The sequence below is a fragment of the Procambarus clarkii genome, chromosome 86 (assembly GCF_040958095.1).
Source record: "Procambarus clarkii isolate CNS0578487 chromosome 86, FALCON_Pclarkii_2.0, whole genome shotgun sequence".
Classification (NCBI taxonomy): domain Eukaryota; kingdom Metazoa; phylum Arthropoda; class Malacostraca; order Decapoda; family Cambaridae; genus Procambarus; species Procambarus clarkii.
The window spans coordinates 10,406,071-10,430,450 of record NC_091235.1 but is presented as its reverse complement, the minus strand read 5'-3'; the positions used below and the strand labels follow the sequence as shown (position 1 = coordinate 10,430,450).

At 42.4% G+C, this 24,380-nt stretch overlaps 1 protein-coding gene across 2 annotated transcripts in view; it reads right to left on the bottom strand.

Annotated features, from left to right (window-relative positions):
- Positions 1–24,380, bottom strand: part of LOC123768730 (zwei Ig domain protein zig-8) — a 319,496-nt gene that overhangs the window by 38,230 nt on the left and 256,886 nt on the right. For both annotated transcript variants that reach the window (XM_069317114.1, XM_045759446.2), the window contains one exon: positions 15,445–15,584. In XM_069317114.1, coding sequence (XP_069173215.1) covers positions 15,445–15,584 — 140 coding nt within the window. The remainder of the gene's footprint in view (positions 1–15,444; positions 15,585–24,380) is intronic.

Below are 24,380 nucleotides of genomic sequence, written 5' to 3'. Positions count from 1 at the left end.
AATGGAGAAAGAGAGAGAGTGAGAGAGAGAGTGAGAGAGTGAGAGAGAGAGAGAGAACGACGACAACGTGTCAGCTTCGACGAAAATCACTACAGGTTTGACAACTTGAGAGTATCAACATGGAGGAAACATCACTTTGGGAGTATCAACACAGAGAAACATCACTATGGGAGTATCAACACAGGGAAACATCACTATGGGAGTATCAACACAGGAAAACATCACTATGGGAGTATCAACACAGGGAAACATCACTATGGGAGTATCAACACAGGAAAACATCACTATGGGAGTATCAACACAGGGAAACATCACTATGGGAGTATCAACACAGGGAAACATCACAGGGAAAGAAATGATTTAGACAAATGAGCTTTCTGGGTTCTAAATCCAAACTCATGTGAAACCCTCTCCTCAGTATGTAAACCAGCATGAAGTCCCCACCTAAAGAAAACACAATTCAAAACTGAAAAAAATCGATTTGCAACAAGACTGGTTCCCGACCTGAGGAGCTTGAGCTACTAGGAAAGCCAAGGAAAATGCACCTCACCACACAACAGGAAAGGAGGAATAAAGATAACATGATAATATATATATGACTGAATGAAATTTACGAAGCAAATGAAGACATTTTGTTTAAAGCTAAGGTACGAGGTAGCTCAGATATATATTAGAGAAATAAGTGTCTTAAACGTGTCAGAAATCATTTCTTCACTGCTAATCCAGTAAGTAATTTTAAGTGTAAATACGATGATAAAATATCATTGCATTGAACTAAGATGTATCTGAAGGCGGGACTAGGAGATGCAGCGATTACTTCTAAGTAACTAGCAGCTAAAGCAATTGAATACCTACGTACGAAATTAATGTAATACTCAAGTGATCAGCTTCACGGGAGTGTGAACATCGGACAGTTGTCACCATGGGAGAGTGAACACGTGTAGAAGACGAGTCACAATAACTCATTCCAAGATAATGACCAAACCACACATTAGAAAAAGAAGAAACGACGACGTTTCGGTCCATCCCGGACATTATAAAGTCTTGTGATGATAATGGATGGACCGAAACTTTATATTTTTTATTGTCGAAGTGAGTTTTGAACACCAGTTATCCCGCATAAGAGTGTGAACACTGGATATCTGTCACCATGGGGGGTGATAGCGCTCCATGCTAAGGACTGAAGCATTTCAGGCCCTTCCACTATGGTAAGGAGCATCTGAATTATTCATATATTCAAGTATTGGTGGACTCTTTCAGTCCCCCCGGGTTGGAGGGAGGGGTAGCATGGAGGGAGCAAGATCTGCAATTCCAATACCAAAGATAGGAGTGAGGACTTATATTAAATTTCAACGTCCGCTCAAGCGTATGTGGTTGACGGGACGCAAATTTCTTTTTGGAGGTGGTCCTCTCTTCAGAGTTGGCTGAGATGATTTGACAGTCGTCAATCCCTGTCTTGTAGTTAGAGGATTATTGGAGGAACCAGGAAACAATGTGAACGTTTTTCCTTATTCTTTAATTTGATTTTATCTGTTGACTCTCTCTCTCTCTCTCTCTCTCTCTCTCTCTCTCTCTCTCTCTCTCTCTCTCTCTCTCTCTCTCTCTCTCTCTCTCTCTCTCTCTCTCTCTCTCTCACACACACACACACACACACACACACACACACACACACACACACACTCACACACACACACACACACACACGCACACACACCTGCAACACACCTGCAGGGCAGTATTACAAATATCATCAATTCCGTGCTAATGACTAGCTAACAGAACCATTTGTTTAAGTCATTAAAACCTTCGTGTCACTTGACAATACTTTTCACTGTGAATATATCAAGATATATGGCTATGTATATGTTTTCAATGTGAATATGTAAAATAGTATGGAAATAAAGTACGATAGTGAACTAATCAGTGGAATGTTAAACCACTAATTTGAAGATATGTGAACTGAATATTTCAGTCCCAGACCGCTGACGAAGGTCCCAGACCGCTGACGAAGGTCCCAAACCGCTGACGAAGGTCCCAGACCGCTGACGAGGGTCCCAGACCGCTGACGAAGGTCCCAGACCGCTGACGAAGGTCCCAGACCGCTGACGAAGGGTCCCAGACCGCTGACGAAGGTCCCAGACCGCTGACGAAGGTCCCAGACCGCTGACGAAGGTCCCAGACCGCTGACGAAGGTCCCAGACCGCTGACGAAGGTCCTAGACCGCTGACGAAGGTCCCAGACCGCTAACGAAAGTCCCAGACCGCTGACGAAGGGTCCCAGACCGCTGACGAAGGGTCCCAGACCGCTGACGAAGGTCCTAGACCGCTGAGGAAGGTCCCAGACCGCTGAGGAAGGGTCCCAGACCGCTGAAGAAGGGTCCCAGACCGCTGACGAAGTGTCCCGGACCGCTGACGAAGGTCCCAGACCGCTGACGAAGTGTCCCGGACCGCTGACGAAGGTCCCAGACCGCTGACGAAGGGTCCCAGACCGCTGACGAATGTCCCAGACCGCTGACGAAGGTCCCAGACCCCTGACGAAGGGTCCCAGACCGCTGACGAGGGGTCCTAATTTGGGACCGAGATGTATTCTTGTGTTTTCCAAATAGTGGGTTATTATTCAATTTAAAAATAGGCATATACGTATATTTAAGTTATGAAAGTGGGTATATAGCTTTTGTTAACTCGCTTATGTGGCGACTGAAGGCACAACTTTACTTAGAATATCTTAGATTGTTCATAAGTTTTCTTTGTGTATATCAGGATTTCATGACTAAAATCCTAATAATGTTATAGAATTATAGAGCTGTACCGTGACGGATGACAGAGCTATACCGTGATGATTAAGAGGGCTGTACCATGACACATGTCAAACTGTGCCATGACTGTGAACAGAGTCATCCCGTGATGAGTGATGGACTTCGAATATGAGGAAAGCAAATGACATGGCGCTTGACAGCCGTGTGGGGAATTGTCTTGAAAATTTTGAGAATGAAGAAGTAATCTCCGTGGAGAGCTTGTAAGCAGGTACAGTGAAGTGATTGACAAAAATCTGTCTCCAAGGGGAAGGGGGCAGTAGTTAACAGTGAGGCAGACTGACCCCCGCACCATTGTCCAGACTAGAAAGAAAATGCTGACTTGGTCTTCTGCATTATTCTGGTTAATTGATTATTCAGTCAAAAAAATATTCCAAGTTGTGTTCCGATGCTCTTTAATTATTTTTTATACGTTTATATATACGTTATATTGTCACACGTTTTACTGAATAACAGTTTCTTGTAATCGAGGCTAATGGCCTCGTTGTTACAGGCTTTCAGTCAACCATTAGTATTCTGTAGTGTTGTTCCACTACCTTTCCTCCCTCTCTCCCTTCCTCTATGTTGTTCCACTTCCCTCCGTTCCCCCCTGTTGCTTCACTTTCCTCCCTGTTCTTCCACTTAAGTTGTTCCACTTCCCTCCCTCCCTGTTGCTTCACTACCCTCCCCCCACTCCCTGTTGTTCCACTACCCCTCTCCCCCCCCACTCCCTGTTCGTCACATTAATCTCTGCCACTCGGGGCTAATACATGACTCGCGCTCAGAGCCTCCTGCTTGACCGATTTTCCATAGTAAGCTTTGAGCAAATATTAAAAGCGTTCCTTCTGCGCTCAAGAGCACATTACAGCGATCACAAACTAACCGTTCGGCAGCACAGTGCTCGGGACCTCAACGTTCGAGAATTCATCGTTCGCGAGCATAGCGTTCGGAAACATAATATTTGATTCATGAGCTTTGGTAAGCTCAGCATTTCCGAAAACAGTATTTGGAGTAAAGCGTTTGGGATCACAGCGTTCGAAAGTATAGCGTTCGGGAACAGCGTTCGGACACTCATCGTTTGGGATCCTATCGTTTGGAAGCTCAGCATCGTGTATCAAACTACCAGAACCTGAGAATGAATAGATAGAACCCATCAGAATGTTGATAGAACCTTCAATAGACATTATTATTACCTCCACCGTATAGTCACTACAAGGTGTCGTCTGGAATCGAACAGAGTCCACCACTGGCCGGACACTGACTCTCCCGAACACCACCACTGGCCGGACACTGACTCTCCCGAACACCACCACTGGCCGGACACTGACTCTCCCGAACACCACCACTGGCCGGACACTGAATCTCCCGAACACCACCACTGGCCGGACACTGACTCTCCCGAACACCACCACTGGCCGGACACTGAATCTCCTGAACACCACCACTGGCCGAACACTGACTCTCCTGAACACCACCACTGGCCGGACACTGACTCTCCCGAACACCACCACTGGCCGGACACTGACTCTCCCGAACACCACCACTGGCCGAACACTGACTCTCCTGAACACCACCACTGGCCGAACACTGACTCTCCCGAACACCACCACTGGCCGGACACTGACTCTCCCGAACACCACCACTGGCCGGACACTGACTCTCCTGAACACCACCACTGGCCGGACACTGACTCTCCTGAACACCACCACTGGCCGGACACTGACTCTCCTGAACACCACCACTGGCCGGACACTGACTCTCCCGAACACCACCACTGGCCGGACACTGACTCTCCCGAACACCACCACTGGCCGGACACTGACTCTCCCGAACACCACCACTGGCCGGACACTGACTCTCCTGAACACCACCACTGGCCGGACACTGAATCTCCTGAACACCACCACTGGCCGAACACTGACTCTCCTGAACACCACCACTGGCCGGACACTGACTCTCCCGAACACCACCACTGGCCGGACACTGACTCTCCCGAACACCACCACTGGCCGAACACTGACTCTCCTGAACACCACCACTGGCCGAACACTGACTCTCCCGAACACCACCACTGGCCGGACACTGACTCTCCCGAACACCACCACTGGCCGGACACTGACTCTCCTGAACACCACCACTGGCCGGACACTGACTCTCCTGAACACCACCACTGGCCGGACACTGACTCTCCTGAACACCACCACTGGCCGGACACTGACTCTCCTGAACACCACCACTGGCCGGAGATTGACTCTCCTGAACACCACCACTGGCCGGACACTGACTCTCCTGAACACCACCACTGGCCGGACACTGAATCTCCTGAACACCACCACTGGCCGGACACTGACTCTCCTGAACACCACCACTGGCCGGACACTGAATCTCCTGAACACCACCACTGGCCGGACACTGACTCTCCTGAACACCACCACTGGCCGGACACTGACTCTCCTGAACACCACTGGCCGGACACTGACTCTCCTGAACACCACCACTGGCCGGACACTGACTCTCCCGAACACCACCACTGGCCGGACACTGAATCTCCTGAACACCACCACTGGCCGGAGACTGACTCTCCTGAACACCACCACTGGCCGGACACTGACTCTCCTGAACACCACCACTGGCCGGAGATTGACTCTCCTGAACACCACCACTGGCTGGAGCCTGACATATCTCCCCGCCACTCGTCAGTAACTTCACTATCCAGTGTGAGTTTTCTTCATCTGGGTGAACTCAAGTCCGGGTAAGTGGACCTAAGTTTGGATTACCCGCCAGTTCGGATAAAAGTCCAGGTCATTTTGCTCGCCAAGACAACTTCCCAGAACTTTTCTCATCCACCCTAAGTCATCCACCTACACATCCAGCCATCTACTCGCCTACCCATTCATCCACCTCCTCATAAGCTCCTACTTATTCATCCACCCACCAACTCATTCATTCATTCATCCACCCACCAATTCATCCACTTATCCACTCATCAACTCATCCATTCATTCAACCATCCACCACCTTGAATGCCTTGTATTTTCATTTCGATTTGCCTCTCAATGATATTAATATAATGCATCTTCACTTCTGTTGCTTATCGGTTAAGAGTCATTCCTTTTGGTGTGACCTTTCTCCTGTTATAGGTTAATGTTTTTGTCAATTTTATAGGAGTAATGACAGTGTTTATAGAACGATTAGTTAAATCTTAACTCTGTATCCTAAGGACGTCATTGATTAATTGTCTATATTTAGCTGATGTCAGCAGTGTATTCTTCGAGCTGTTGACATCTGTAGTTTGTCCTGTATTTGTATTGTTGATGTCAGTAGTCTGTTCTCTATATGATCTGTTGTGTATAATTTGTCCTCTTTTTGCTCTGCTAATGTCAATAATTTCTTCTCTGTTTCTCTGCTGTGAATAGTTAGAATTTATTTCCTTTCCTGATGTCAACAATTTGGTCTATTTTTGCTCTGTTGATGTCAATAGTTTTTTCTCAATTTACTCTGTTGACATCAATTGTTTGTCCTTCGTCTGCTCCATTGATTACTAGACACCACTAGTGTATATTGTTATTAAATAAGACGCCAAACGTGGAGCTCTTGTCAAGTTGACTCAGACGAACAAGACGTAGAACAGTCGAATAAAAGACGTTGGTGATTGTGTCTGGTGATAGACTTTCCTCTACCAAGAGTTGACCAACGAATTGCTCAATTCTGTTTCTTAATAGTTCTTGAGAGAGGCTCAAGGTGTTCGAAGTATCTGAAGCTGCATTTTATGTTTGTTGTCGTTAGTTCAAACTGGACTGGTAGCTATACTAGTAGTTCTGGTAGTTATACTAGGAGGGATGGTAGTTATACTAGCAGGGGGTGGTAGGTATGGTAGAGCTGGTAGCTCATATCACCTATGTTATTTCAGTTGCATTGCGGACATTGATTCTTTCAGTAACAGCAACTATGGTAAGTTGGCCAGATATGAATCGAACTTTGTAACTATGTAAATGAACACGAAACTACAACCTAACTGCAACCGCAGGAAATTATAATGACATCAGGAAGTTGAGGAACTCCACTTAAGACTCCCTGCCAGGTTATCAAGACCTGACGCTTGATTGTGTAGTGGTTGTCAAGGTCTGGCAACCACTTCTCAACCGAAGGTCAAGTCTTGGCAACCTGACAGCTGGCTTAAGTGTGGTTCCTTAAGTTCCTGGCGTCATAACTTTGTGGAGGGGGGGGGGATTGCTGATAAGGTTTTCATTTTCTGTATATTTGCTTACTGTTGCAATGAATTGATTCATATCTGTATCCACAATAAAAAATGCAATGGAAACTACCAGCGTTTGGAGTACTAACTGCAGCAAACATAGTAAGAGAGCTTTTGACAGTCTTTAATAGGCAGTAACTGGTTCTATCCAACACCCGTTAATTTCTTCGTATTCCTCACAGGCTTTCCATTGGCCAGTCTCTTGAGCTTTAGCAACCAATCCATGGCAGCATCAGTTTCGTACCAGCATCCTTAGACAACTTCCGTATATAATAAAATTACTAACAAATGCATCCACTCACGCTAATTTTTTTCTGACAGGATAAATAAATTTACTCGAATCATTATATGTGACTGTTAGCATAGCATATATAACTACATATATCTATATAAATTAATGTCCGACCGAAGTTGGAGGCGAGGTCATTCACCCAAATTTTAACCGTGATTGCTGTCGGGTACGTGGCCATCATGGCCGAGTCGAGATTGACACTAATCAAACAAGTACAACGTTACACGGTGCCATTGATAACCCCACGTGTGCGACTCTGGGAATGAGTCAAACTTTTAACAAACAAAAATGCAGTTATACCTATATGTGAAAGAGAAAGACAAAGAGACATACATGCAAGAAAGCAAATGTATCTAAGCATATTAGGGATACAGGGGACACAGAGAGACAGAGAGATAATGTGTGTGTACCCCCACGAGTCCTCTTTCACACGTCTCGAATGTGGTTGGTTTCAGATTCTGTCTGTACGGGTGTTTGTGTTCTTGACGTGGGAGTATTCGAACAATTTCACATCTCAATACTGACAGGCAAGACATATTGACAGGTGATACATACTGACAGGCGATGGATACTGACACACGTATACATACTGAAACACGGGATACTGACACGTGCAGGTTTTAACCCCGTGCAGGTTTTAACCCGGACTCCCAACACATAATTGGCAGACTGACAAAGATCAGAAACAGATTCACGAAGGAAGACAGTATTAAACATGGTCTCAGACAGATCTTTGTACCCAGGGGTCCCAACTAATATGTATGTATGTATGTATGTATGTATGTATGTATGTATGTATGTATGTATGTATGTATGTATGTATGTATGTTTGTATACAAGTATTTTTCCCGCAGAGCCGCGTATAATTACCCTTGTGCAGACCATGAGGCTTTGAATGGAGTGATCGTGATTTAATTTGGTGAGTAAACACCTTTTCTCTTTGAGGAGTGAAATTCTCCAGCCAGAATGTTGTCGTTTCAGAGAGAGAGATTAGTGATTGTTGACGATGACGTAATGTTGTGCTGACGTTTGTCCCATTAGTGTTTGTCATGTGAATACGAATAAGTGAGAGAGAGAGTTAGTGAAGAAATGAATAATGATATCTTCTGAATCTTATATATATGGGAATTGTGATGAGATGCTCGACTCTGGCCCTCTTAACAGGTGCCAATTGGTTTAACAATGATGAGGTTTCTCAGGGGATTCTTGACTGATTTTGATTATTTTAACCTGTTTATGATATTGACAAAGACGATTTAAATAACTACCTATTAACAAGAAGAATCTAGTTTAACCTGTCAGTAATACGTGGTTCACCATACATTGGTCACTTTAACCTGGTTATGCAGTTAAAGTGTTTACTTACATATTTCACCATTTTACCAGCTGAACAAATAAAATCAGTCCACGTATGAGCAAAACTAATAGCACTTAAGTTAGAAGAGTCTACATATGGCGATATAATTTAAAGTATAACAGTATAGAAACAATATAATTGATTTATCTTAAAGTGTTAATCTATCGTATTATATGCACTTCATTTTGGTTCTGTTGTTCCTCCTTTCTTCTTTTATTTCCCCTCCTTGCTCTTCCTACATTCTTTCTCTTCATCCTCCTCTTCTATGCCAAACCTGTGAACTCTTCTCTCATTACCTTCATGCCAGTGAGGAGGCAGCTCAGGTTCTCTGTTCTCAATGGCCTCTCCACCCTAGCCTGAGACACAAGCACAAGCTCCAGACCGAACACACACACACACAAGCTCCAGACCGAACACACACACACACACACGCTCCAGACCGAACACACTCACACACAGACACACTAAACCTTCAATAGTCACCTCACAGAAAGTTGGACTCGATAAATATTTAGGAAAAGTCCCTCATGGACCAGGGGCCAGATTCACGAAACAGTTACGCTAGCACTTACGAACCTGTTCATCTTTTCTCAATCTTTGGCGGCTTTGTTTACAATTATTAAACAGTTAATGAGCTCCGAAGCACCAGGAGGCTGTTTATAACAATAACAACAGTTGATTGGCAAGTTTTCATGATTGCAAACTGTTTAATAAATGTAACCAAAGCCGTCGAAAATTGAGAAAAGATATACACGTTCGTAAGTGCTTGCGTAACTGCGTCGTGAATCAGGCCCTAGATCTGGTTAATAGGTGGTTTATCATAAGCATTCACGAGTCAATTTAATCACGAGTTTGAACTGCCACTGGAGTCCGAGTGAGGCACGATGCTTTATGTCTCTCATCTGGTTGGATGTCTGTGAACCAGTTGAGCTTTGACAACAAAATTGATGTAGCAGACGTGGAGATTCTCCGGAATGTTCCTAAATCTAATTTAAAACAACACTGTTTCACTAAAGGGAATCGAACCAGTGGCTTTGGAATCATGTCTTACAGATAACTACTCCGCTGATATTTCCATCTCTGTTTTTGTCTAAATCGAAAAAGAATCAGAGCTTAAAATGGCAAGTGTTGTATTTTTTGCATGTAATCGTTAGTTTTTACATTATCAAATTTCTTTGAACTCGCTTTTTATCACACTTTTACCCACAGCTCTCATACCTCCATTCTGCCCACCCCTGTGGAACAGTTACCTGTCCTTTGATGGGATGGGTGGATTCGGTACTCTAAATATATACCTATGGCTTGCTGTTGGCCACTGTCCTGGATGTAACTTACCAGATTACCTTTCTAAGTTGTCATATTCTGTACCATGGCCTTTCTGCTTTGATCATTGTTACAAGTAGTTATGTAATCAAATAACTAGAGAAAGTTACCTACTAGGATCACCCTGAAGGAACTAACAGTGCCCAGCGCTCTACATACAAGTATTTATGTGTGTAAATCACGAAAATTAACACGTGATGAAAAATGTGACAGTGTCAGACCACGGAGGAAGAATTGAAACAGGAATTTCCTTAAGTACTTTCGTATATTAATACATCTTCAGAAGGAATGAAGATGTATTAATATACGTACTTTCCTCCTGAAGATGTATTATTATACGAAAGTACTTAAAAGGAAATTCCTGTTTCAATTCTTCCTCCGTGGTCTGACACTGTTACAAGTATTTATGTCCGTCAGAGTAGCTGTGTCAGATAGTTTTCAGAACTCTTAGAATAAGAATTGTTTACTCAACATATTAATTTCCATTTGTGTTCACTGCTACACCAGCAGTAGCCTTACCTGAGCACATTCACTCCTGCTGTAAGACCTGTAGTGAATGAAACAAAATCCGGACCAACGAGCCTAATAATATTCATGAATAATTTAATTATTTGCTTCATTCAACGTTGATAACAACCCAGGTAATGTTGTTAACAGAGTAGATAAACATATTAATGTTAATTCTCTTAACTTTACTAAATCATGCCAACAATAATAATGCAAACAGAGGCAGATATATTGAAAATATTGACTACGGTTCAAACTCTTCAGTAGCTTCCTAAGTGTATTAATAACTAGTAAACACTGCCAATGGTTATCACTGATAAGGTAAGATAATTATCAGGAAAGAGGACAAAGTTAAACAACAATTGCCACTTGTAAGGGATCTGAGGACAATGAGCTGGAATCTGAGGACAAGGAGCTGGGATATGAGGACAAGGAGCTGGGATCTGAGGGCAAGGAGCTGGGATCTGAGGACAAGGAGCTGGGATATGAGAACAAGGAGCTGGAATTTGAGGACAAGGAGCTGGGATATGAGGACAAGGAGCTTGGATCTGAGGACAAGAAGCTTGGATCTGAGGACAAGAAGCTTGGATCTGAGGACAAGGAGCTTGGATGTGAGGACAAGGAGCTGTGATCTGAGGACAAGGAGCAGGGATATGAGGACAAGGAGCTGGGATCTGAGGACAAGGAACTGGGATATGAGGACAAGGAGCTGGGATTTGAGGACAAGGAGCTGGGATCTGAGGACAAGGAGCTGGGATATGAGGACAAGGTGCTAGGATTTGAGGACAAGGAGCTGGGATCTGAGGACAAGGAGCTGGGATCTGAGGACAAGGAGCTGAGATAAGACGTAGGGAAGGAAAGGTGTACAACCATTTGCAGCATCAGAGGTCCAACGCTGACCTGCAACAAGCGAGATTGTCGCTGTAACGAACATTGCAAGTGGTCGGGTAATTTATTATGCAAATGAATAGAAACTGATTATAGCATATGATAAACTTGATAAAATATCGCTGACCCCCTGTGTTACGGTCCATATATCACTGACCCCTGTGTTACGGTCCATATATCACTGACCCCCTGTGTTACGGTCCATATATCACTGACCCCCTGTGTTACGGGCCATATATCACTGACCATCTGTGTTACGGGCCATATATCACTGACCATCTGTGTTACGGTTCATATATCACTGACCCCTGTGTTACGGTCCATATATCACTGACCCCTGTGTTACGGTCCATATATCACTGACCCCTGTGTTACGGTCCATATATCACTGACCCCCTGTGTTACGGTCCATATATCACTGACCCCTGTGTTATGGTCCATATATCACTGACCCCCTGTGTTACGGGCCATATATCACTGACCACTTGTGTTACGGTCCATATATCACTGACCCCCTGTGTTACGGTCCATATATATCACTGACCCCCTGTGTTACGGTCCATATATCACTGACCCCCTGTGTTACGGGCCATATATCACTGACCATTTGTGTTACGGTCCATATATCACTGACCCCTGTGTTACGGTCCATATATCACTGATCCCCTGTGTTACGGTCCATATATCACTGACCACTGTGTTACGGTCCATATATATCACTGATCCCCTGTGTTACGGTCCATATATCACTGACCCCCTGTGTTACGGTCCATATATCACTGACCACTGTGTTACGGGCCATATATCACTGACCACTGTGTTACAGGCCATATATCTTTCTTTATCTCCATTTTAGCAGTTTATTTGCAATTTCTTTTATTGGAAGAAAGATAAATGGCGTTTTTTTTTTTTTTTGGTAGCTTTGTATGTATACTTGTTTGTGTATGGTTGTCTGTGTATTGTTGTTGTGTATTTGTTTTTGTTTGTATATTTCTTATTGTTTGTGTATTTTTGGCTGTTAGAATGTTATCTCATGCTCTTGGATATCATGTACCCGCTGATTCGCCTTTCTTCAAATATAGTGAATTTAGGATCGCTTAGCTTTTCATCGTATGGAGAGTTCTGTCTGTCTCTCTCTCTGGTCTAGTTGAGAGTTTTTGTAATTTACAAGTTATATTTAATGCTTTTTCAGGTTTGGACTCTATATCGGTGCTGCATACGCAAACGATTGTCTTACGTAGGTTTTATATAATCTGGGAACTGTTTCAAAAGGTTAAAAGACGATTCTATTTCCTCTCACAGGTCAGGGAGAATATAAGGTACATCTCTTATGTTAATATCCGTTTCTTTGTCTGCTCTCACCATCGCCCTCTGTTTGATACCATAGAGGTATCCTCTACCCACCCCATAAACCCTGTGTTTTGATTTGTCACCGTAAAATACCCAGTATTATGAGAAACCAGAAATGTACGAAATTACCTAACAATTTTAGCTGTTAACAATTAACAAAAAAACAACAAGCAATTACCTAACCCGTCGAATCTGATGTATAGAAAACGGAGATATGTGTGAGCTGCTACTTTTCTCAGTTGGTTACATTCATAACAATAGTTAACATAACGTACAAAAAACGACTAATTTGTTGAAAAAACAGGATGTTCTCTACTCCAGCATTTGTCTAGTTAGCCAGTCTGGGTTTCAAGTTTGTATAGAAGGCTGTCATACGGAGCTATGTCAATAAAAACTGTGTCAAAAAACATTATTTATGTCAAATAAAACTGACGTACAGGCTATAGCAATCAAGACACATTATGTGATTAACGGATAATTAGTATGCCGGTATTCCCTAGATAAACACCGTCTATTTAATCATTCTTTGGCCTATAATTATTGTTTCAATTATCGGGTTCTCACATGTAGTTTTATTTTTTATTTTTGTATTGCCTTCTCCCCAAAGAATAATTTTAATTGGTAAGTATTGGGCTATTTCTTTACGAACTTTTGTATCCATGTTTTCTTGTTTTGTTGTGTGTGTGTTTTGCTGTGTATGTGTTTTGTTGTGCATGTGTTTTGTTGTGCATGTGTTTTATTGTGCATGTGTTTTGTTGTGCATGTGTTTTGTTGTGCATGTGTTTTTTGTGCATGTGTTTTATTGTGTATGTGTTTTTTGTGCATGTGTTTTTTGTGCATGTGTTTTATTGTGCATGTGTTTTTTGTGCATGTGTTTTATTGTATACATTTTTGTTTTTGTTGTGTGATTGTATTGATCATAATTATCAATGAGATGTACTATTAATGATCAATCCTCCCTGTGTTAAGGCACCATGGCCCCCTGCTCCTCTAGTCTCCCCCCCCATCACTCCCCCCATCACTTCCCTCCGCCCACCATTCCCCCCCACCATCCCCCTCCCCCCCCCCCCCCCCACACATGCGACCTGGCGACAGCTGCTGGCGTGCACAACCTCTGGTCTATTGGAAAATAGCATAACTGCTTAATTATGAAAGTTTCTGAAAGATATAATATTTTGAAGAACAGTCCATTGAACAGTTTTTCAGTTTTTGATAACTGTTCTTCGTGGGCGCAGAACAAGGCAGTGGGCACGTCTCAAGTGCCCCCAAGAGAGGGCCTGGAACAACAAATCCTTGAAGGTCATTATATATATATATATATATATATATATATATATATATATATATATATATATATATATATATATATATATATATATATATAACTGAAAACTCATATATATATATATATATATATATATATATATATATATATATATATATATATATATATATATATATATATATATATATATATATATATATATATGTCGTACCTAGTAGCCAGAACGCACTTTTTGGCCTGCTATGCAAGACCCGATTTGCCTAATAAGCCAAGTTTTCCTGAATTAATGTATTTTCTCTAATTTTTTTTCTTCTGAAATGATAAAGCTACTCATTTCATTATGTATGAGGTAAATTTTTTTTTATTGGAGTTGAAATTAACGTAGATATATGACCGAACCTAACCAACCCTACCTAACCTAACCTAACCTATCTTTATAGGTTAGGTATGGTTAGGTACCCGAAAAAGTTAGGTTAGGTTAGGTTAGGTAGGTTAGGTAGTCGAAAAACAATTAATTCATGAAAACTTGGCTTATTAGGCAAATCGGGCCTTGCATAGTAGGCTGAGAAGTGCGTTCTGGCTACTAGGTACGACATATATATATATATAAATTAGTTAAAACGCGCTGAAATTGTCTATCGATTATCACAAAGACGACTTAGAAAATTACATGGATATCCAACATAGTATATATATGTATTCCCATGTATATATGTATTACAAGTATTTATGTATTACCAAGATAAGTGACGCAGGAAGTGACGGCGTTTTGTAGCAATGACTGTGAATATATTCACACACACACACACACACACACACACACACACACACACACACACACACACACACACACACACACACTAGCATTTTTGCACACCTTGTAGTTCACAATTCAGACGGATAGTTTAGATTAGCTGGTAATTCCGAGTGAGATGGTACGATTGGCTGGTCATTCGGGTTTATACTTATTGACGGCCCCTTTGGCTTTGACTGTCTGTTATTTTGTCTGTCCAACTGTCCACGTTTGCTGTCTGTAAGGTTACCTGTCTGGTTGGTGGACCCATCCGTTTATTTCGTCAAAACCAACAGTCCTCTCATCCGTTTGATGATTTGATCGTTCTCTATCGGACCATCCATTCATCCATCCGTCAATTCAAGCCGTCTTTTCATTCACCCTTCCCTCTGTACGTCCGTTCATTCACGCGTCTATCTGTACGTCAAGAACAGGTGGACTTCCAGTAAGCTTTTGGCACTGCTTCAGTCATCTGTCACTGTTCCTTCATATCTTATGTCTTGTCTCTCTCCCTTTCCCTCCCTCCTTCCCTCCCTCACCATCCCTTCCTCACCTTCCCTCCTTCTCTCCCTCCCTCCCACACAAGAGGTGACCTTGCCTGACCTTTCTATCAGCGAGAAGCCTGACGCCACACGTTAGGTTGGCCGGGATACCCTCTGGAGTGGTGACTTCGGTTGGAGTGGGCAAGAAATAGGGACACGTTGGGCAGTGAGCACCCGCCTCTGGGGTCACGTGGGCCGCTCCTGGTGGGGGGAGAGAAGGGGAAGGGTTCATCATCACATGTTTGAAGGTAATCAGTGAGGGAATCTACATTATTCATCTGATACGTGTATCGTCAATGTAATTAGCTGTGTTGCTTTTCTTCACTCGTGAGTGAAGTGGAATAACTATAGTGAGTAGTGGGTGATGAATGGGTTATATGGAACCCCAACTAAAATGTATTAGAAACTATATATAGAGTGTATAAAAAAAGTGCGAATCATAATTAAGATTAATTATAAATTCATTATATACACTACACTGTGAGAAAAACGACAAACATTCCACATGTTTATTATTAAATGAGGAAAAAATATATTTTTCTTCGTTTGGTTGGAAACGTTTACACTTATTTTTAAACCAATTGACAAAACTGCAGTGTTTTTAAACCCATTGTCACTGCAGGAATTTTAAACCCATAGCCATTGCAGAATTAAAGTTTTTTGCTGGGTCAAGATTGTCATACTATTTAATGATCTTAAATACATGTATCAAATCGCCTTTTGTTCTTCTTCTTGCAAGTTAGATCTTTAAAACGAACATTCCATGATTTATATCCAAGTTTTGGTACAATTTTTGTTCCCTCAAGGTGAATATCTTATCTTATTTCCTTTGTCAAGTGTGATGAATAGACCTACACGCAGTACGGAGCGTTCTGGTGGTCTGTGCTCAGAACGACATTCTCTGATCCTATCTTATAAGTACTCCAAATGAAGTTGAATATTTTATTGGATTTCTGTGCAATAGAATGAGTTGGAGATTAGGCTCATGCTCAAATTAAATGTTGCATTTGAATGCTTCATATCAGTGTGGAATGTTGCAAATGAATGTCTAAATTGAATGTTGCAAATGAATGTCTGAATTGAATGTTGCAAATGAATGTCTGAATTGAATGTTTCATTTGAATGCTTCATATCAGTGTGAAATGTTGCAAATGAATGTCTAAATTGAATGTTGCAAATGAATGTCTGAATTGAATGTTGCAAATGAATGTCTAAATTGAATGTTGCATTTGAATGCTTCATGTCAACGTGGAATATTGCAAATGAATGTTGCAAATACCGTATGCAAGACTGTTGGGACTTAGATCAGACACCCGTGTCAGAGTGAGTTTTCGTGTTGCCCCCATTAATATTCGCTGTTATTTTCAACACTAATAAATGGTCGACTCGAAATTTATGTAGAGGACGAATTATCACATTACAATTTTTATCTTAATATAGTTTGAGATTAGTTTATATTTGTTCATCAGTTTAATTTTTTTGGGGAGAATGTTTGGGGGTGTTTACTGGCCTGTGTTTAGTCGTCTTTTTTCACTCATCTCTGTTCACTCGCCTCTATTCACTCGTTTCTGTTCACTCAACGTTCAATACCCAATTTATTCATAGCTGGTATAGCTTCCAGATTAATGAAACAATGTTCATTTATGATCACGCGTTGAACATTTGTCATTGATAACCTTTATTGTGTTTACTCATACAAAAGTCAGCATATATATATATATATATATATATATATATATATATATATATATATATATATATATATATATATATATATATATATATATATATTATATATATATATATATATATATATATATATATTATGAGGCTTGATTGGTTTCTTCTTTTTATGTTTCATTTGGATTCTCTGGACTGATTTTATGAGGGATTTATGTTGTCTGAAGAGCAATGAGAGATGTGAGGGGCTTGTCTGGTGCTTTGAGCTGGACACAACGACACTCATGACACTGACGATGATATCAGGTGGTGATGCTCAGTATGATATCATGTGATGATGCTTAGTATGATATCAGGTGATGATGCTCAGTATGATATCAGGTGGTGAAGCTCAGTATGATGTCAGGTGGTGCTTAGTATGAGGCCTGTAAGTGAAGCTCAGTAGGATTTCAGGAAGGAGTGCATAGTATGATGAAATCAGGAAGTGGGTGTACAGTATGATGACCTCAGGGTAAGTGTGCTCAGTATGATGAGGTCAGAAAAGGGTGTACAATGTGATGCCCAAACAACACAGATTAAGAATGCACATTTATTTTCGATTTACTTACATGATTTACCATTTAATTATGAGAGGAAGATAAATGAGGGGAGTTACCAATTAATTACGTAAGTTACTTATTAATTACCTGAGTTACCAATTCATTACGAGTATAATTAATTACGTGAATATATTTAATCACGTAAGTTATCAGTCAATTACATCTGGCCAACCAGGCTGTTGGATGTCGGTGCATGAAGGCTGACTTAGGATTCACAGCTCAGTTGATCATGTTCCCTTTGGTAGAATTGATCATGTTTATCTCTTGAACGTCGAATGAGGTCGGCTAGTTAGATGCTGGGTGTTCAAAAGCCTTGAGGCTTTGAACACAACATCGTTGAAGGCGTTCAAATGTGTATAGTTTTCTTTCTAATTAAGATCTAATTCTAATTATATATGCAGTGTCTAAAGGAATAGTGTTTACAGAGTCACATCAAAAGGGGCGTGATTGAGAAGACAGTCAGAGGTCAGAGGTCAGAGGTCAGAGGCTGGTGATGATTAAGAGCTGAGGGTCATAAACACTTGACTTGCAATTACTTGCAAGAGGACTTGCAAGTAATTGCAAGTCCTCTTGCTGTTGATGCTTCAATACCTGACTGTTAATTAAGTATAAGGACATTCTCGTGCACTTAGGGGAGTAATTACCCTCACCCACCGGGGCTAATTAGTGGCAACACCACTGATAAATGATCGGGCTTAAAGCCTATCAACCTCTATAGGGTTATTAAGGTATCTACAAGAGTCTATTGACCAACCAGTAAGTATACTTTAGTCCTCAACATAGCCCAGAATGAAAGGGGAAACTCTCTGTGTATATTCACGAAATATCGGGAAATATACACGAATGTATATATATATATATATATATATATATATCAATTATGCTATTAAATATCAGTGTATAAATATCTTCTGATATAATACCTGGAACCTCGTGGAGTGGAGTGGGGGTTGATGAAGACTTGAGGTTGTCAATTAACATATTTAAGTTCACCCTGAACATGTTCATCACTTAAGTGGAATATTGTGAGGAACCAGAGATGAGAGAACGAGGGTGAAGCCTGACGCTGACATGAACCGGTGGGGTGGAAACAGTGTAAAGAGAGGAAATAATGACGGGAAGCAAAATAGAATGAATGATTGGGTTGGGGAAGAAAAATGGAAACAAGGAAAGGAAGGAGAGGGGAAGTGAAAGAGCGAGTGGATAAGCGAGAATAAAGGGGATAAGATAGGAGAAGAGCAGGAGATATAAAGGGGGATTTACAGGTAGGGAGTGTAGAGAGGAGGTGAGGAGGCAATATCCTGTTCTCCTCAGAAAGGGCAGCAACCGGTTAATGCCCCTTGTTAGGTTGTCGTGTTGTACTCACCTATTTGTGCTTGTAGGAGTTGAGCTTTGGCTCTTTGCACCCGCCTCTCAACTATCAATCAACTATCAACTGGTGTACAGATTCCTGAGCCTACTGGGCTCTATCATATCTACATTTGAAACTGTGTATGGCGTCAGCCTCCACCACATCTTTGCCTAATGCATTCCACCTGTTAACTACTCTGACACTGAAAAAGTGTCAAAGTAGTCTACGCTCACCTGTGTGCACTTACCTGTCTGTATTTCAGTACTGGTGCTTGCTGAGGGAGTAGTTTTAGGTCCTAGTTAACTCCTTTCAATCGACTAATTTACTTTGTTTTTTCCTCTGATTAGTTTGAGTGTGTTGTAACTACTCTTGAATCAGATTACCCGATTTGCATAATAGATTGTGGCATCGTTTCTAGCGTTGGTTGGACTTATATGTCACTAAGAACGCTATATGACCCAACCAGGATTCGAACCCATGACGTCCAGGATCACCCCTAAACGTACACAGTACCGTGACCACCGGCCCATTGATCGGAGTTTAGTTATCAGTATTTAGGTTTCTCGCTCCTCTTGCAGGTTCCACGTTCCTGTTGCAGGTTCCTCGTTCTTGTTGCAGGTTCCTCGTTCCTGTTGCAGGTTCCACGTTCCTGTTGCAGGTTCCTCGTTCTTGTTGCAGGTTCCTCGTTCCTGTTGCAGGTTCCACGTTCCTGTTGCAGGTTCCTCGTTCTTGTTGCAGGTTCCTCGTTCTTGTTGCAGGTTCACTCGTTCCTCTTGCAGGTTCCTCGTTCCTCTTGCAGGTTCCTCGTTCCTCTTGCAGGTTCAACGTTCTTGTTGCAGGTTCCTCGTTCCTGTTGCAGGTTCCACGTTCCTCTTGCAGGTTCCTCGTTCCTCTTGCAGGTTCCACGTTCCTGTTGCAGGTTCCTCGTTCTTGTTGCAGGTTCCTCGTTCCTCTTGCAGGTTCCTCGTTCCTCTTGCAGGTTCCTCGTTCTTGTTGCAGGTTCCTCGTTCCTCTTGCAGGTTCCTCGTTCCTCTTGCAGGTTCCTCGTTCCTCTTGCAGGTTCCTCGTTCCTCTTGCAGGTTCCACGTTCCTGTTGCAGGTTCGTCTCCCTTCTCAGCTTTATCCCTCCTGTGGGTGTCATATCTCCTGATTCTGACATCTTTCCTGTTGCTAGAACATCGTTGATTATTCCAAATCAGTTTTTGTTTATCATTTCACTTATTAGTAACGTTTACGTAACTATAACACGTTTCTCTTCCAACGAGACACCGCTCCAGGTATACTCCAGGTATAGTTTAAAGGTAGCTCGCTGATCAGGTTTACATCTTTGTCCCAAAAATACAAAACGCTGTATTGTAGTTGTGTAAACTCGGATAAATGATGCTCATTACTGAAAGAGCTGAGCCTCCCTATGCGCATATAAGAGACGTCTACATGTGTATAAGTCTATACTACAGAGGTTTGCATGTACACCTGCCAACACAGCTGAAGAGGGTGTAGTACACACACGCACGCACACACACACACACACACACACACACACACACACACACACACACACACACACACACACACACACACACACACATACCCAGATGAGCCACAGAGACGTTAGAAAGAATTTTTTTTCAGTGTCAGAGTAGTTAATAAATGGAATGCACTAGGAAGTGATGTGGTGGAGGCTGACTCCATACACAGTTTCAAATATAGATATGATAGAGCCCAGTAGGCTCAGGAATCTGTACACCAGTTGATTGACAGTTGAGAGGCGGGACCAAAGAGCCAAAGCTCAACCCCCGCAAGCACAATTAGGTGAGTACACACACACACATACACACACACACACACACACACACACACACACACACACACATACACAGCTCTACAAGTTATCATTCTTCAAGGGGATATACTCTCAAACAAGTGTAGGTATACTGAGCATCTTGGTGTATATACAATAAGATTTTACTTTAGTAATGGACTGTACCCTATACTAAAGATATACACGCTGGTTGGCGAATTAGCTCGTGTGGCGATCTTAATAACTCTCCTGTGATTGGTAAGTGATAAACCAGCCAGTAAACCAAGCCATCATTGGTTAATACGATCTGTATACTGGTTCCCCATTGGTCCGTACCACTGATCTTGTGAACGGTGGCTTCACGGGGTTCACCGCAGCAAATATAGATCTAGGACCCCCAGACGAGGCGTTACACAGTGAATACTGCCGGGAGAGAGCATTACAGGGACGGGTGAGATAATGTGTGGCTGGGAGGGGCAGGTGTTAGAGTGGATCACGAAGCCTTGCGGGCTGGTAATAGTACATTTTTGTATATATTATTTGTAGGTTAGGCAGCTGAGGTTGTGATGAGTTGGACGTTCTGAGCATTTTCTTATCGTAAATCGTGATTTTGTTGACATAGCTTTGTCATAACGCGTCTCTCTCTCTCTCTCTCTCTCTCTCTCTCTCTCTCTCTCTCTCTCTCTCTCTCTCTCTCTCTCTCTCTCTCTCTCTCTCTCTCTCTCTCTCCTCCCGACCATCACCCTCTTCTCATGTTCCATCTCATCCTCTCTTTTAAATTAATCCCCTTCTCTCCCTACCGGCGTAACCTCAGAGATCCTATACATCAACCTCTTTTCCCTCCTCCTCAATATAGAATAATATGCTGCATTATACGCACCGCGTATATCACTGTACATGCGCCTCTCATTGGCATATATGGAATAGAATGTAATTTTAACAAGTGGGTATATATGAGAGCTAAGACGAAGTGGTAAGTGGGTATGTAGAACAAGAGCCTCAGCCACTGCCAAGAGTCAGGACCAAGAGCCAGAACCAAGATCCAGCTCCAAGAGCCAGCTCTAAGAGCCAGACATAAAGAGAGCACGATAGATGGATTAAAGTTTGCCTGGTCTTCGGGATAGTTGAAGGAACAAGACGAGAATTAATGGAACGAGGACGGCGAGGCCGGACCTGTAATGGTGCTTCCAGTCGGAGCTGAGGTGACGACGATGCTCGTGTAGTGGGAGGACCAGGAGGACCAGGAAGACCAGGAGGACCAGGAGGACCAGGAGGACCAGGAGGACCAGGAAGACCAGGAGGACCAGGAGGACCAGGAAGACCAGGAGGAGGACCAGGAGGACCAGAAGGAAGACCAGGAGGAGGACCAGGAGGACCAGAAGGAGGACCAGGAAGACCAGGAGGACCAGGAGGACCAGGAAGACCATGAGGAGGAGCAAGAGGACCAGAAGGAGGACCAGGAAGAGGACCAAAAGAACCAAGAGGACCAGGAGAGGTAAAAGAGCCTTTGTTTACATTTTCTACCACAGACGTGGCCATACGTTATCATATATACCGAAGAAAATGTATATATGCTAACCAGCATATATACATTTTCTTTTGACCAACCGTTTGGGCTGAAAGGTAGAGCGACGGTAGAGCGTCCTGCAGGTCGGCGTTCAATCCCCGATCGTCCAAGTGGTTAGGCACCATTCCTTTCCCTCTATCCTATCCCAAATCCTTTTCCTCATAGCCATCACAAGTGTTATATAGTCGTAATTTCTTAGAGCGTTCTCCTGTATATTATTTTATATTCGTTCTGTCCTTCCTGGACAAGGTTAGATATCTGTTAGAAATATAATTCAGTGATTTACTGAACAATCAACCACAAAAGGTGATTGTAGTGCTTACAAAATGCTAATCTAATATGTATACATATATTTACGTCTGTCCTGCATAAACGGTGCTCGAGGTATATTCTCGAACATTCATGTATACATACCTACATTCATACATATAATGATACACACACACACATCTACAGCATCAGTAACCCCTGAAAGCCGGGCCGAAATGTTTTCACCCACGTATAGCAAAAACAAGTGATTGCCAAGAGAACCTAAATACCAAACCTAACCTAACCTTGGCATAATTATACAACGAAATCATAATATAAAATAATTCTTTGCTTGCAAGAATACCGATCTGGAACAGTACGTTTAAAGTGACGAATGCGTCTTGGGGATCTCCTAAGACGTACATATCCCAAGACGGTCTTCGTTCAATTTGTAGGTGAGATGTTGTGAAGGAAATGACGGTAAAAGGATATGGAAGAGACGGGTAGTGAGAGAGAGAGAGGATAAATAGACGACGAGTGAGGAAAAGGGGGAAGGAATGGAGACAGAAGATCAAGAGTAACACTGACGAAAAAAGAGGTGTTGGGAGAGACAATAAATGGTGTAGAATGACAAATGGAGGAAGGGCGGTGGAAATACGATGGGAAGAAAAAGAATCAGATATAAAGGGAGATAAAGTGATAGAGTAGAAGAGAGGACGAGATAAGAGAGAGAGAGAGAGAGAGGAAGGAAGGGCAGAAGTAATGATAGGATCCAGGCAGGGAAGAAAGCAGAGAGGGAGACGGAGAAAGATGCAAGGAAGAAGGTAGAGAAGAAAGCCGGTAAGGACGCAGAAAAGGAGACAAGAAAACAGGAAGGAACACAAAGAAACGTGGAAATTAAATAAATCACAAGAAAACTCGAGACAGCAGATAATATTAGAAGGAAGATTACGACTTTCGAAATCGACACCAGAAAACATTTGACGGAAAGGTCAGATGAGACAAGCAACATATTATTTAGCCGGAAGATTGCCTGGACGAGCGAAGTGAAAGAGAATTAGATGAAAAGACTGAAAGATTATAAGATCGTGGAATGCTGATTTAATAAGAGCAAAAAAAAAAGGATAAATGATAGGACACAAATAGTTAATGGAGGTGAAGTTAATGTGGCCATACGAAAGGGTTTATGGAAAGGAGGGAAAGAGAGAGAGAGAGAGAGAGAGAGAGAGAGAGAGAGAGAGAGAGAGAGAGAGAGAGAGAGAGAGAGAGAGAGAGAGAGTAAGAGAGAGAGAGAGAGAGAGAAAGAGAGAGAGAGAGAGTAAGAGAAAGAGAGAGAAAGAGAGAGAGAGAGAGAGAGAGAGAGAGAGAGAGAGAGAGAGAGAGAGAGAGAGAGAGAGAGAGAGAGAGAGAGAGAGATAAGCCATAAAGCCTGTATGAAGGAGGAAAGGAATGGTCTCAAACCACTTGCACAATCGCGGGGGATCGAACGCTGACCTGCCAGAAGTGAGGCCGTCCGTATTCCCACCAGTCCAACCGGTTGGATTAAGTGTTTACCTAAACCTACGTATTGAGAAAAACGTTGTCACGGAGACCACGTGCTGAACCAGCCTCCCAAAACACAACCACGTGCCACGTAACACGAAACACGTGGATCTACACCTCTATAATAAAGATAAATTAATTTGAAAGTTATATGCGATATATTTTGAGTTAATACTGTATGACCATGAAATTAATCACGCGGTTGCGA